Source organism: Hyaena hyaena, unplaced genomic scaffold (genome assembly GCF_003009895.1).
Source record: "Hyaena hyaena isolate Hyena2069 unplaced genomic scaffold, ASM300989v1 scaffold_111, whole genome shotgun sequence".
Classification (NCBI taxonomy): Eukaryota; Metazoa; Chordata; class Mammalia; order Carnivora; family Hyaenidae; genus Hyaena; species Hyaena hyaena.
In genome coordinates, this window is record NW_024080743.1 from 2,324,005 (window position 1) to 2,336,968 (window position 12,964).

Consider the following 12,964-nt stretch of genomic DNA (forward strand, 5'->3'; position numbering starts at 1 on the left):
TCTCCCCCTTGGTCCTCCGTCAAGTTCCTCCTAATCCTCCTATACGTGCACACATATGATATTTGTCCTTCTCTGCCTGACTTATTTCGCTCAGCATAACACCCTCAAGGTCCATCCATGTGGCTACACATGGCCAGATTTCATTGTTTCTCATTGCCATGTAGTATTCCATGGTATAGATAAACCACATCTTCTGGATCCATTCATCTGCTGATGGACACTTAGGCTCTTTCCATGTTTTAGCTATTGTGGAGAGTGCTGCTATGAACATTGGGGTACATGTGCTCCTATGCCTCAGCATTTCTGTATCCCTTGGGTAAATTCCTAGCAGTGCTATTGCTGGGTCATAAGGGAGTTCTATTGTTAGTTTCCTGAGGAACCTCCACACTGTTTTCCAGAGGGGCTGTACCAGTTTACATTCCCACCAACAGTGCAGGAGGGTGCCCGTTTCTCCACATCCTCGCCAGCATCTAGAGTTCTCTGATTTGCTCATTTTAGCCACTCTGACTGGCGTGAGGTGGTATCTCAGTGTGGTTTTGATTTGTATTTCCCTGATGAGGAGGGATGATGAGCATCGTTTCATGTGTCTGTTGGCCATCTGGAAGTCCTCTTTGGAGAAGTGTCTGTTCATGTCTTCTGCCCATTTCTTCACTGGGTTGTTTGTTTTTCGGGCGTGGAGTTTGGTGAGTTCCTTATAGATTCTGGATATTAACCCTTTATCTGATATGTCATTTGCAACTATCTTTTCCCATTCCGTTGGTTGCCTATTAATTTTCTGGGTTGTTTCCTTTGCTGTGCAGAAGCTTTTAATCTTGATGAGGTCCCAACAGTTTATTTTTGCTCTCGATTCCCTTGCTTTTGGGGATGTGTCAAGTAAGAAGTTGCTACGGTGGAGGTCAAGGAGGTTGTTTCCTGAAAAGCTGTGTTTCTATCTTTAATGTGTACACTGAGATAAAATCTGTTATAAAATAAAACTTCCCATTATAAAAACAAGATCTCTACTTTTTATAATCTGTTATTTTCAATTACAATGAAAAATATAAGAAAATAATGTTGAACAACATAAAACAAGATCTATTTAAAGGATTTACCAATTCATGTTATTATATTCAAGTTGGGATGATCATTTTGCACTTATGTATACAGATTGATAACTATGAGTTAACTATGCCCCCTACTGACTATTTTGAAAACCAAATAACATTTCAGAGAATCCAGAATGTGGTCCACACAAATGTACCATATAAAAACCAAATGTATATTTTATAATGCAAATGGGATCATTAAAAAGGATTGTGCAGATGCTAAGTATATTTAAAACAGAACTTATTACAGAAAGAAGAGACCTGAAAAAAGTATAATTTTGGAATTAACTGCTCAGAGTTACCACAGTACATATAAGGAAGCATTATTCACATTATATTCTATAACAATTGCTCTCAATCAGGGGCAATTCTACTCCCAGAAGACATTTGACAATGTGTGGAGAAGCTTAGTCAAAATCTGAGGTGGGTGCTACAGTGCTACTGGGATCTGGTAGGTAGAAGACAGGGATACAGCTAAACATCCGACAATGCACAGGCCTGTTCCCACAATAAAGAATTACCTGGTTCAAGATGTTTAATAGAGTCAAGGTTGAGAAATTTTGCTCTACATGAATATTTCCTCTCAAGCTGTACAAAAAGGCAAGAAAGTTAATAACATATAGTTTTATGATTTGCTTAAACTTTTCTGAATAGGTCAAAGAAGACATTAAATCTCTGATATCAAAGACTGCAATTTTTAGCCCCTTCCATTTGGGCTAGGAAATTACAGTCTAGACTTTTAGCTCTATTCTTCTGGCTCTATTCAAGGGATGATAGGGGATTCCAATCTTACCTGTGTTTCCATTTCCATCATCCTTTGTTTTATTTCTCTTATTTCTGCCTGAGTTTCAGCTTCTCTAAGTCGAATGGTCATTAATTCATCTTGTAACTCATTCACAGCATTTTTCTTAGGTGGGTCTTTCCACCTCCCGGTAGTACGAGCTAAGTGGCGCTGAAAGACAAAAAATTAGTTTTCAACACATATTCCTAGTATCAAAATAAGAGCTAACTTTGCTGAGCACTTACTTCATGCCCAGTACTATATTAAGCCCTATGTATACATCATTTTATTTAATCCCCAGAAAACCTTAAAAGTTGGGCACTATTACCTCCATTATACAGGTCAGAAAACAGAAATGGCAATTAAGTAACTTCAGAAAGGTCACATTGCCAATAACTGGTAGATCTGGAATGCAAGCTCAGATATAGTTCAAATCTGTTTATACTGTGGATTGATTATTGTAAAAAAGATAATTTTCACCCTCATTTTTTTATAAGAGAGATTTCCACATTGTTAGTTAAATGCCAAGCAAAGGAAAAATGGGGCCATTCATGAATTATGGAGGTAATATTAGGAGTGTTCTCAAAATTTCATGGTAAAGGATCAGTTTTGTTGTTCTTAATTTCCAGTTTATTGCTGCCTGACACATTTACCAAAAAAAAAAAAAAAAAAAAAAAAAAAAAAGCTGTGGTAATGTCAAAGACTAATTTCAGTCCTTGCTTGAGGTAGCCCCATCCCAAATTCAAACCAAAGTTACCACTCCAAAATGATATGTACTGCTTTTTCTTTCTGTTCTCCCTCTGTCTTCTAGATTCTTTAAAAAAAATTTTTAAATGTTTCTTTATTTTTGAGAGAGACAGAGACAGAGAACGAGCAGGGGAGGGGCAGAGAGAGAGAGGGAGATACAGAATCCGAAGCAGGCTCCAGGCTCTGAGCTGTCGGCACAGAGCCCAATGCGAGGTTCGAATTCACACACCAGGAGATCATGACCTGAGCTAAAGTTGGATGCTTAACTGACTGAGCCACCACAGAATCTTCTAGATTGTTTTTTTGTTCCTTGTCAAGAGTTTCCCTCATATGTGAATAAATTTGAGGGCATATAAATGTCTGATTTATTTTGTGAGATAACCAATTTTCAAAAGAGGTTACAAATGTATAGACAAATTTATATTGGTATCACTCTTCTGCTGTTTCATACTGACCAATGTATTAGCATCAACAGAAGAAATATGTGCTGTATGCGCTATATAAAGAAAATTTTCTTTTAGTTCTTTAGAAGAAGTTATATAAATCGCAATGATACAATAACAGTGTGACTTGATTTCTATTTTCTTTTATTTAATTATGAGAATTAAAAAGGGAGAAACAGTTTGAAAGTACTTTCAACTTACAAATGCTCTCAGATTTTTACATTCCAAGAGTCTTTCTCACCTTAAACTCAAATCCTAGTGTTGATCATCAGCTACTTCAGACTCATTCAAATTAGATACTCAGGTTTTTACCCACTTTATAAAAAGCATGCAAAAATATATTGATTAACCTGCCAGTGTTCCTCTAAATCCTTGACTTGTTGTCTAAGTTCCTTCAAACCCATAATAGCTTCTGCTTCTCTCAGTTTCACAGCAATGAGCTCTTCCTGAAGCCTTGCAATGTTATTCTCATCAGGAAAGGAGTTGTTTCTCTAAAGCCAGAGAAAAAAATTTTGGGATAATTTTTAATTTAAAAAATTAAATAATACATATATAATATGTAACTGTACTTCATTTTATAGTTTTATTGAGATATAAATCACAAACCATAAAACTTACCCTTTTAATGTACACTAGTCAGTGGTTTTAAGAGTATTCACAGGATTGTACAACCATCATCACAATCTAATTTCAGAACATTCTAATCACTCCAAAAAGAAACCCTCTAACCATTAGCAGTCACTACACATTTCCCCTCCCTCAACCCCTGTCAACCACTAGTCTACTTTCTGTCTCTATAGATTTGTCTATTCTGGACAGTTCATATACATGGAATCACACAGTATGTGGCCTTTTATGGTTGGCTTCTTTCACTTATGTTTTCAAGGTTCATCCCTTTTTATTCACAAATAACATTGCTTGTGTATATATTCTACATTTTATCTATCCATTTATCAGTTTACAGACATTTGGGTTGTTTCCACTTTTTGGCTATTATGAAAATGCTGCCATGAATATTAGCATAGAAGTGTTTGTATGGACTTGGTTTTTAATTCTCTTGAATTTTATATTAAGGAGAACTGCTGGAGCAGAAGCTAATTTTACACTTTTTAAGAAACTGTCAAGCTTTTCCAAAGCCAATGCAGTGTTTTACATTCCCCTGGGGAATGTATGAGGGCAATTGTACTTAATTTTGAGGACAGAAAAAATCTAACTCTGCTTTGTTTATTAGTAAAACATTAACAGGGTTTTGAAGCAACATGAGTAAAACTGTTTTTCAACATGGCAATAAGCTGAACAAAGCATGAACAACATTTACATTTTAAAGATTTATGGAAGAGTCCAGAATCTTTTTGTTGTATTTTTTCAGCATGTTACTTTAGAATGGAGTATAAAATCTTTGTACATTATTTATATCAGGATTAAGAAATTAATACCAAGGTGATCTAAATATTTGCTTCAAGAGTACAAGATTTAGACAAGATATCTTACCAGACTGACACACCCACCTTAGGATAGAGGGTAGCCCCTATTACACTCCTTTAGGCCATGACCAAGAGACCTGAATTAGGCCCTAGTAAAAGCTCCTTAGGTGAACTGAAGTACTACTAAGATTTCAAGTCCTGAATCTATGAAATTTTGTATCTAAAATATTTCATGGTAGGATGAAGATTTTAGCCCATAGAGATAATAAAGGTATTCTTGTCAACTACACATTTTTTATGATGGACTATAAATATCTTCTCAATCAAAAACCAGAAATTTACTATATATGCATAAAAAGAGAATCCTGCACAAAGAAATTAATCATAGGAAGTATGAAGCCTTCTAATTTCCTTTCTACTCTATAACATAAATACCAACAAAGCTACTTAAGAAATCCACTTTTATTACTTTTTTTCAAAGCTTGTTTTATTTATTTGAGAGAGCATATGTGCACGTGCAAGTGCATGTGAGCAGGACAGAGGCAAAAAGAGGGAGAGAGAAAATCCCAAGCAGTCTCCACGTGGAGTCTGATGCAGGGCTTGATCTCACAACTGTGACATCATGACCTGAGCTGAAATTAAGAATCAGTCAGTCACTCAACCAACTGAACCACCCAGGCACTCCAAAAACTCCATTACTGAATTGGACCTAAGGACATTTCTTCCTTCCAAATATTCAAAACTGAAAGATCCAGATTCTTACCTACATCACAGAACCTAGAGTACTTCTAACTTAGAAACCAAGTATTCTGTTATGCACTTTTAACAGCATTCTTGCTGGGTGTTTTTTTCAACAAATAGAATAAATTCTCTAAAAATAATGTAAAAATAGCAAGTAGATTTCTAGCAAAATTATTCCACTACTGATGGTATTTACACCCTGCTTTAGTTCATTAAGAAACAGGGAACAACTTGAGACTATCTGTCATGTTCATTATTTATGAGGCTTTTTAAACAATGTTTTAAACATATATTTATTTTAAGAGAGAGGTGGGAGTAGGGGGTGGGGAAAGGGCAAAGAGAGATGGAGGCAGAGAATCCCAAGCAGGCTCTGTGTCAGCGGAAAGCCCAATGCAGGGCTCAAACTCACAGTGAGATCCTGACCTGAGCCAAAACCAAGAGTTAGACACTCAACCTATGAGGCTTTGATTCACACAGCTAAATACTATAAAGCTAAAAAGAACACTTAACATAGAGCCCAAGCCATCAATGATTTCACAGAAGACAAAAAAGAGATTCAGAGTTTGTGATCTGGAACAACAGACTCTCAAATCTGAAAGTTACAAGAAACCTAAAAGCATTTCTATTTCTACTAACTTATCTAATCCTTAAAGTTCTTAAGTAACCTTGAAAAGAAGTAAATTAGCTTCTTTAAGTATGCCTTAGGCTAGATCTTCCTACATATCCTGATGTGGCTAGGAAAATGTTAATAGTTACACTCAGATGACATTTCTTCTGAAATGTTTATGTATTGTTCATATCCTACTAGATGAAGATACTATAATATTTGAAGACAACTATTAATATGTACTACCTAAGTTTCTCCAACATTTAGGTATTATTCGTATCAAAATTATCCCACTTACTTTCCTCTTTTTAAAAGTGCTCTAATTTTTTTTTAATCCTTAAAAATGGGACTTTGAGTAGTATGGCAACAACAAAGAATAACTGAGAATCTCATTTTCTTTGTCCTTTCCTCTCTTAGTAACTAGTATGTAAGGTTTCCAATGTATGAAAACACCAAGTCCAATTTAACTGCTCAATTAGTACATCTTATCACATGCCCTAATTTTGGAGTGACAGTATTTATATTGTTCTCACCTTCTCTATATCCAGGACTTTATCCTGCATCTCCTTTAGTGCACACTGAGATTCAGCTTCACTCAGACGGGCTTGGACCAATTCCTTCTCTAGTTGCAGCACAAAATCTTCATTGTAGCTGGAACTGCATTTATGCTACAAGTTATAGACATATAATGAAATTTCACAGAAGTATGAATGTATACATACAATAAAAATAAATGCAATTACACAATACAGTTATTAAGGGCAACCAAATGTAAAAGTTCCATCTACCCTCTACTTTCAGCTTATCTCTTCCAAATAATTTTCCAAGGAATAAAAAAGTCCAGGCTTGGTATATATAAAGATGATCACATTATTTTGTGTTGGTAATTAGTTATTATACTAATCAAATGTAATTCATGGAAGATAAATATCTCATTTGTCCATCCATCCAAATACTAAGAATTTGTTCTGACTCTATAGACATGCCCCATACAATAGGGTAGCCTTTAGCCACATATGGCTACTGAGCACTTGAATGTGGCTAGTCCATACTGAGAAAGGATCTAAGTATAAAATACAAACTGAATTTTAAGACTTAATATGAAATAAAAAGGCAAAATAAACTCATTAATCACTTTATATCGATTAAAGGTTGAAATAATATTTTATATACATTGAGATTAAGAATATTAATTTCATCTGTAATCATTAATTACTCCTTTTAATATGGCATTTTAAAATGCACATGTGGCTCACATTATATTGCTATGGGACAGCACTGTTACATGCTAGAGAAGTACACATTATTAAAAAAAGTACATATTTAATTGAAAATTCTATTTTAATCTAAAAGAAATAAAAATAAGGCATCCATAATAAAGTGAACCATCCTAAATTGCAACAGAATAAAAATGTATTTGCTCTTAGAAATGTAGATCTCTTTAAGGCTATGCATGAAAATCACTGCTGGAAACAGAAAAAGGAGATGCTGCACAAAGAAATTAACCATGGAATCATGAAGCCTTCCATTTCCTTTCTTGCTCTTTAATGTGAATAACAATGCAGCCATTTAAGAAGTACCTTTTTAAACCAGTTTCTATAAAAAGCTGTTTAAAAAAGCAAAAAGACACATAATTCACCATTATGTAAGACTTCCTAAAGAAACTCACTTCCCATTTAATTCACACAGTAAAGAAAACAACTCAAAATTCCAAAAAAGTGTCACAGAGAACCATCTCCTACTGAGCTAGCTTAAGAATAGTTCCTTTCACTCTTCAATACGTTAGGAATGAGACAGATACCAGGTTACAACTTTATTTTAAAACTAGTAAATGCTTAATTAAAACATGATACTTTCCCCAGTTAATCAAAAAGAGATGTCTTAAACTTAATAGTTTATTTATTAAACAAATGAGGACTTTTTAATCAACATATTACACACTGTTTCTTCTAGTAATCTTCTGGTACTATTAAAACAGTATTCTTTGTAAGAGTACATGTGTGGCAGGTATTATCACTTTAGTAAATACTTACCTTACTAAATAGGGTAAAGGCACTCTTTGTAATGACCACATTCGAACTGGAAGTGCCATAATTTTTGTTTAATGATATCGTGGTTATTTTATGAGTAATACTAGAATTTTCCACCTTAATCTAAAGCCCTGACAACTGTAGTTTGGAAATGTTTGCCACATTTTATATTAGGAGATCCCAGGAAAACATCAAACCCAAATGGCCCATGTGAGAATGGAATCAATGATCTGGTATAAACCAAGTGATATAACCAAGCACAAAAAAACTATACTAATATTGGGGACACATTTTTATCAATAAAGTTTACAAAACTTCTAATTGCCCTCTATTGTTCAAGGAATAAATTCTAAATTTCATCGTTACACATTTCTCCTTCCATACTTCCCACTGAGTTGAGGACTGTTTCTCAATACAGCGTAAACTAGCTTTAGTTATCATCCTGTATTGAAACTGTTCCAATCACTAACAACATCAATACCCAGTAACAATATAAAAACTCAATGGAAAGCACTTTTATTCAGCTTTTACCTTCACTAGATAGTCTACCCAATTTAACGGACCACTCTTACAACTTTTTACTTCGATTTTGAGGTGCTACTATTCCACAGTTCTACTGCCTATCTTTTCTGTTGCTTCTGCCAATTCTACTACTTCATACAGGTATGTATGATTATATGTACATGCACATGTGTATGTGTCTATCAGTCCCCACGCTTTCAATATTGTGTGTCTTCTCTCAATCTGTTTTATTTTGTAGATTCATCCCATGTGATTTAATTCACTATCCAATATAGTCTGTATGTATAGCAGTATTAGCTGTTATCTATATGTAGTCTGTATAGGCAGAAGATGAACTCACCAAAGGCAAAAAAATCGATGTAATAGTAAAAAGGGGAAAATAAAAGGAAAGAGAGAAGGTAAGAGAGAATATACGATGGTGAAACTCTAGGGACAATACACACCATAGATACACAGAGTATATAAACCCAAATCTGTATTTTCAGCCCAGATCTTTCTACCAAGCTACAGATCCATATTCACAACTAGCTACTGGTTTTCTCTATCTGGCTGATGTCACATTCAACATGTCATAATTCAACTCCCCATTTTTTTCCTTCTCAGGTATATACTATTCTGCTAAGATCCCACCATCTAACAATTGGCCAAGTCAAAACTTTCCCTCTTCTAGTCAACCTACACCATACTGTTCAGTCACAAACCTTAATTTTTCTTCCAGGTATCTCTTGAATTTGCTTCTTCCTCTCCATCTTCATTGTCATTGTTTTTATTCATGCCCTCATCTCTTTCTCTCAACTACTGCTATATTCTTACATAAATTCCCTCCTAACTATTGTTAGCACTTAGAGTGGGTATTATTCAATATTTTCTGTTTCATACCATAGTAAATTATAATAAACACAGGGCATTTTTACAATTCTACCACCTACACCAAATAAGTGTTTTCTGATCCTACTATTTGGAGCTTGAGGAGTTTTGATTCCATATTGATTAATACAAATATGTTAATGAAACTTATACAAGCATTGATATACTTTAATAAAATATTCAGAATGAAGCTAATATCACTGTTTACTTATTAACTTTCAATATGGCCATTATTCCTGTCCACTTATGTGCATTTTTATTGGACAAAATTTATTTTCATTGGAAACAATTCTTAATATTCATATAGGCTCACTAAACATAGATTCTTCATTTATTGTTACAGCTTAGGGAGTTAGAAAAGGTTCTGGCATTTGATTTGTTTGGTTGGCTCAAATATGGACCAAAAGGTGGCTCACAAAGAATGAAGTGGAAATGCCAGACATGCCTTGGTTTAATGTAGAGGAAGGGAAAACTGGTACAAAGAAACCTGGGGAAGATATAGGCAGACTTCTTTGAATGGACTAAAAAATAAAGACATTTGTGTCCCCTGTGAATGCTCACCAAAGGGTGACCTCAGCAGAGAATTTTAAAAATCAATTGGATAAGATGACCCATTCTGTGGTTACCAGCCAGGCTCTTTCCCCAGCCACCCATCATTGTCCAAAATGCTTATGAACATAGCAGCCATGGTGGGAAGGATGGAGGTTATACATCTCAGCAATACAAACTTCCATTCACCAAGGTTATGGCCAATGAGGAGAGTCCAATCTGGCAGAAGCAAAAACCAACCCTGAGCCCCTGATATGACACCATTCCCTGGGGTAACTAGCCAGCTACCTGGTGGCAGGCAGCTACTTACACTGGACTGTTTTCCTCATGGAAGGGGCAGCATTTTGTCCTTACTGGAACACTTACTCTAGATATGAATTTGCCTTCCCTGCACACAATGCTTTTGTCAAAACTACCATCTATGGACTTAACAGAATTTCTTGTCCATCATCATAGCATTCCACAAAGCACTGCTTCTGAACAAGGAATTCACCTGACAGCAAAAGAAGTACAACAATGGGCACGCACTCATGGAATTCACTAGTCTCAACATGTTTTTAATATTCTGAAGCAGCTGGGTTGACAAAACCAGCTGACCTTTTGAAGACTAAATGGCAGTGCCACCTAAATGGCAGTGCCACCTAAATGGCAGTATCTTGCAGGGGTGGGGCAAGTTCTCCGGAATGATGAATGTGTTCTGAATCAGTGTCCAATATGTGGTGCTTTTTCTTCCACAATCAGGATTCACAAACCCAGGAATCAAGAAGTGGAAATAAATATGTCTGGAACACAGAAAGTCCTTTAGAGTGTCTCTTAGTATTATCATACTCTGTGATTAAGGTCAATGAAAAATCAGGAAGGATTACTAATGGCCCAGACCTTTTAGGAATGATGGTCTGGGTTACCTTACCAGGCAAAGAATCATGACCAACTGAAGTGCTTGTTGAAAGTGAAGGTAATACAGAGTGGGTAACAGAAGAAGTTATAAATATTAGCTATTACCACATGACAGAAATGAGAACGGTTATTATCAACAGTATTTCCTTCTAATTTTGCTATATGTGTGTTTCCTTTCTTCTTTTATTTCCTTATATAAGATGCAGTGACTTTACATCAAAGTATTTATTGTTAATTTACATCATAGTATTTTAAGTTATAGGATATCAAGAAGAGAAAACATTACTGACTTTAATTTCTTTTCAGGGGAAGGCATTAGTGCATTTTCAGTTGTGCACAGGATAACTGTATCATGTTAGGCAGAATTATGACTTTGTTGTTGTCTTTATGTGAAGACTAAGTATGGTTTAAGGAGATGCACATAGTTGCAAAGTTGACAAGGGTTGGACTTATGATGGTTAATTTTATGTGACTAGGCCACGGGGTCCAGATTAAAACATTACTTCTGGATGTATCTGAGGGTACTTCCAGATGACTTAGAAGACTGCCCTCCCACCCTCCTACACTGTTGGTGGGAATGTAAACTGGTACAGCCCCTCTGGAAAACAGCGTGGAGGTTCCTCAGGAAACTAACAATAGAACTCCCCTATGACCCAGCGATAGCACTGCCAGGAATTTACCCAAGGGATACAGAAATGCTGAGGCATAGGAGCACATGGACCCCAATGTTCATAGCAGCACTCTCCACAATAGCTAAAACATGGAAAGAGCCTAAGTGTCCATCACCAGATGAATGGATCAAGAAGATGTGGTTTATCTATACCATGGAATACTACATGGCAATAAGAAAGAATGAAATCTGGCCATGTGTAGCACCATGGATGGACCTTGAGGGTGTTATGCTGAGTGAAATAAGTCAGGCAGAGAAGGACAAATATCATATGTTTGCACGTATAGGAGGATGTGGAGGAACTTGACGGAGGAACAAGGGGGAGAAGAAGGGCGGAAATGGTGGGGGAAAGGGAGAGAGGCAAACCATGAGAGACTCTTGAATGCTGCCAAAAACTGAGGACTGATGGATGTGGGGGGGAGGGGGGGGATGGGCATGGAGGAGGGCACTTGTGGCGATGAGCACTGAGTGTTATGTGGAAACTAATTTGACAATAAACTATTTGTAAAAAAAAAAAAAAAAAAAAAAAAGATGATTGCCCTCCCAAGGTCAGTGGGCATCATCCAATCCACTAAGGGCCTGAATAGAACAAAAACTGGAGGATTCATTCCCTTCCTGCCCGCATGCTTGAGCTGGGGCACTGGTCTTCAACTACCCTTGAAATGGAATTCACACCATGAGCTTCCCTGGTTGTTAGGCCTTTGAACTCAATTCGAATTATACCACTAGCTTTCCTACAGACAGCAGATCATGGGACTTCTTAGCCTTCGTAATGGCATGAGTCAATTATTCCCAATAAAACTACATATGTAAGTGTCCTGATTGTTTCTCTTGAGAACCTTGACTAATACAAGGCACATTTTACAAATAAGATTAAATTTATTGATTTAGAAGTTTTATTATTATTTGGGTTTTGATCCATTTCAAATGCGACCCACTGGAGCTTCTGCAATTCAACTCTTTTTTGGTTGTTATTTCCACCATTTCCAGTTTTTTGGTTCAAATTTATTTATTTTTTCTTGTTTCATATCTTTGCAGATCTAAATATGGTCAGGAAAGTGATACTTCTGTCAGTATTTAGTCTATTAAAAATACTGCCATATCAGTTTTAGCTCTAAGTCTTGGTTTTTATTATTAATAGCCTATGACATTTCCCAAGCTGGTAGAATAATAATAATGGAATAATGATAACACTAATCCTAATAACGGGTACCATTTATTGAGAACTATGTGCCAGGCATTACTGAATAGTAGCAATTCCCTTACAAGACTCTATTATACACAGAACAAACTAAAGAAGTACCCTGATTAAGTATACACAACCAATAAGTGGAAGAACTAGCATCAAAGTGGCAATGGTAAAATGTGCTGCCGTGGACTGTAAACTATTTTAGTGTTTTTTGTTTTTTTAATTTTACACAGGAAAAAAGAAAGTGTTATTTATAAAACAAGGGTTTGCTTGTTTTTGGAAGCCTTTTAACTTGCTCACAGTGGAAAAGGAGATGTCAGGAAAGGTGATGGGTACCACAAAGCCTGGAAAACAAACAAACAAAAAAAAAAACACCTGCAGCAAATGTGGGTATTGTCAGTTCCTTACCAGG

General features: G+C 35.9%; 1 protein-coding gene across 6 annotated transcripts in view; it reads right to left on the bottom strand.

Annotated features, from left to right (window-relative positions):
- The window catches only part of EVI5 (ecotropic viral integration site 5), a 233,517-nt gene that overhangs the window by 88,074 nt on the left and 132,479 nt on the right, over positions 1-12,964 (bottom strand). For all 6 annotated transcript variants that reach the window (XM_039236433.1, XM_039236436.1, XM_039236434.1 and 3 more), the window contains 3 exons: positions 6,362-6,496; positions 3,407-3,547; positions 1,879-2,037 (listed from right to left, as the gene is read on the bottom strand). In XM_039236433.1, coding sequence (XP_039092364.1) covers positions 1,879-2,037; positions 3,407-3,547; positions 6,362-6,496 — 435 coding nt within the window. The remainder of the gene's footprint in view (positions 1-1,878; positions 2,038-3,406; positions 3,548-6,361; positions 6,497-12,964) is intronic.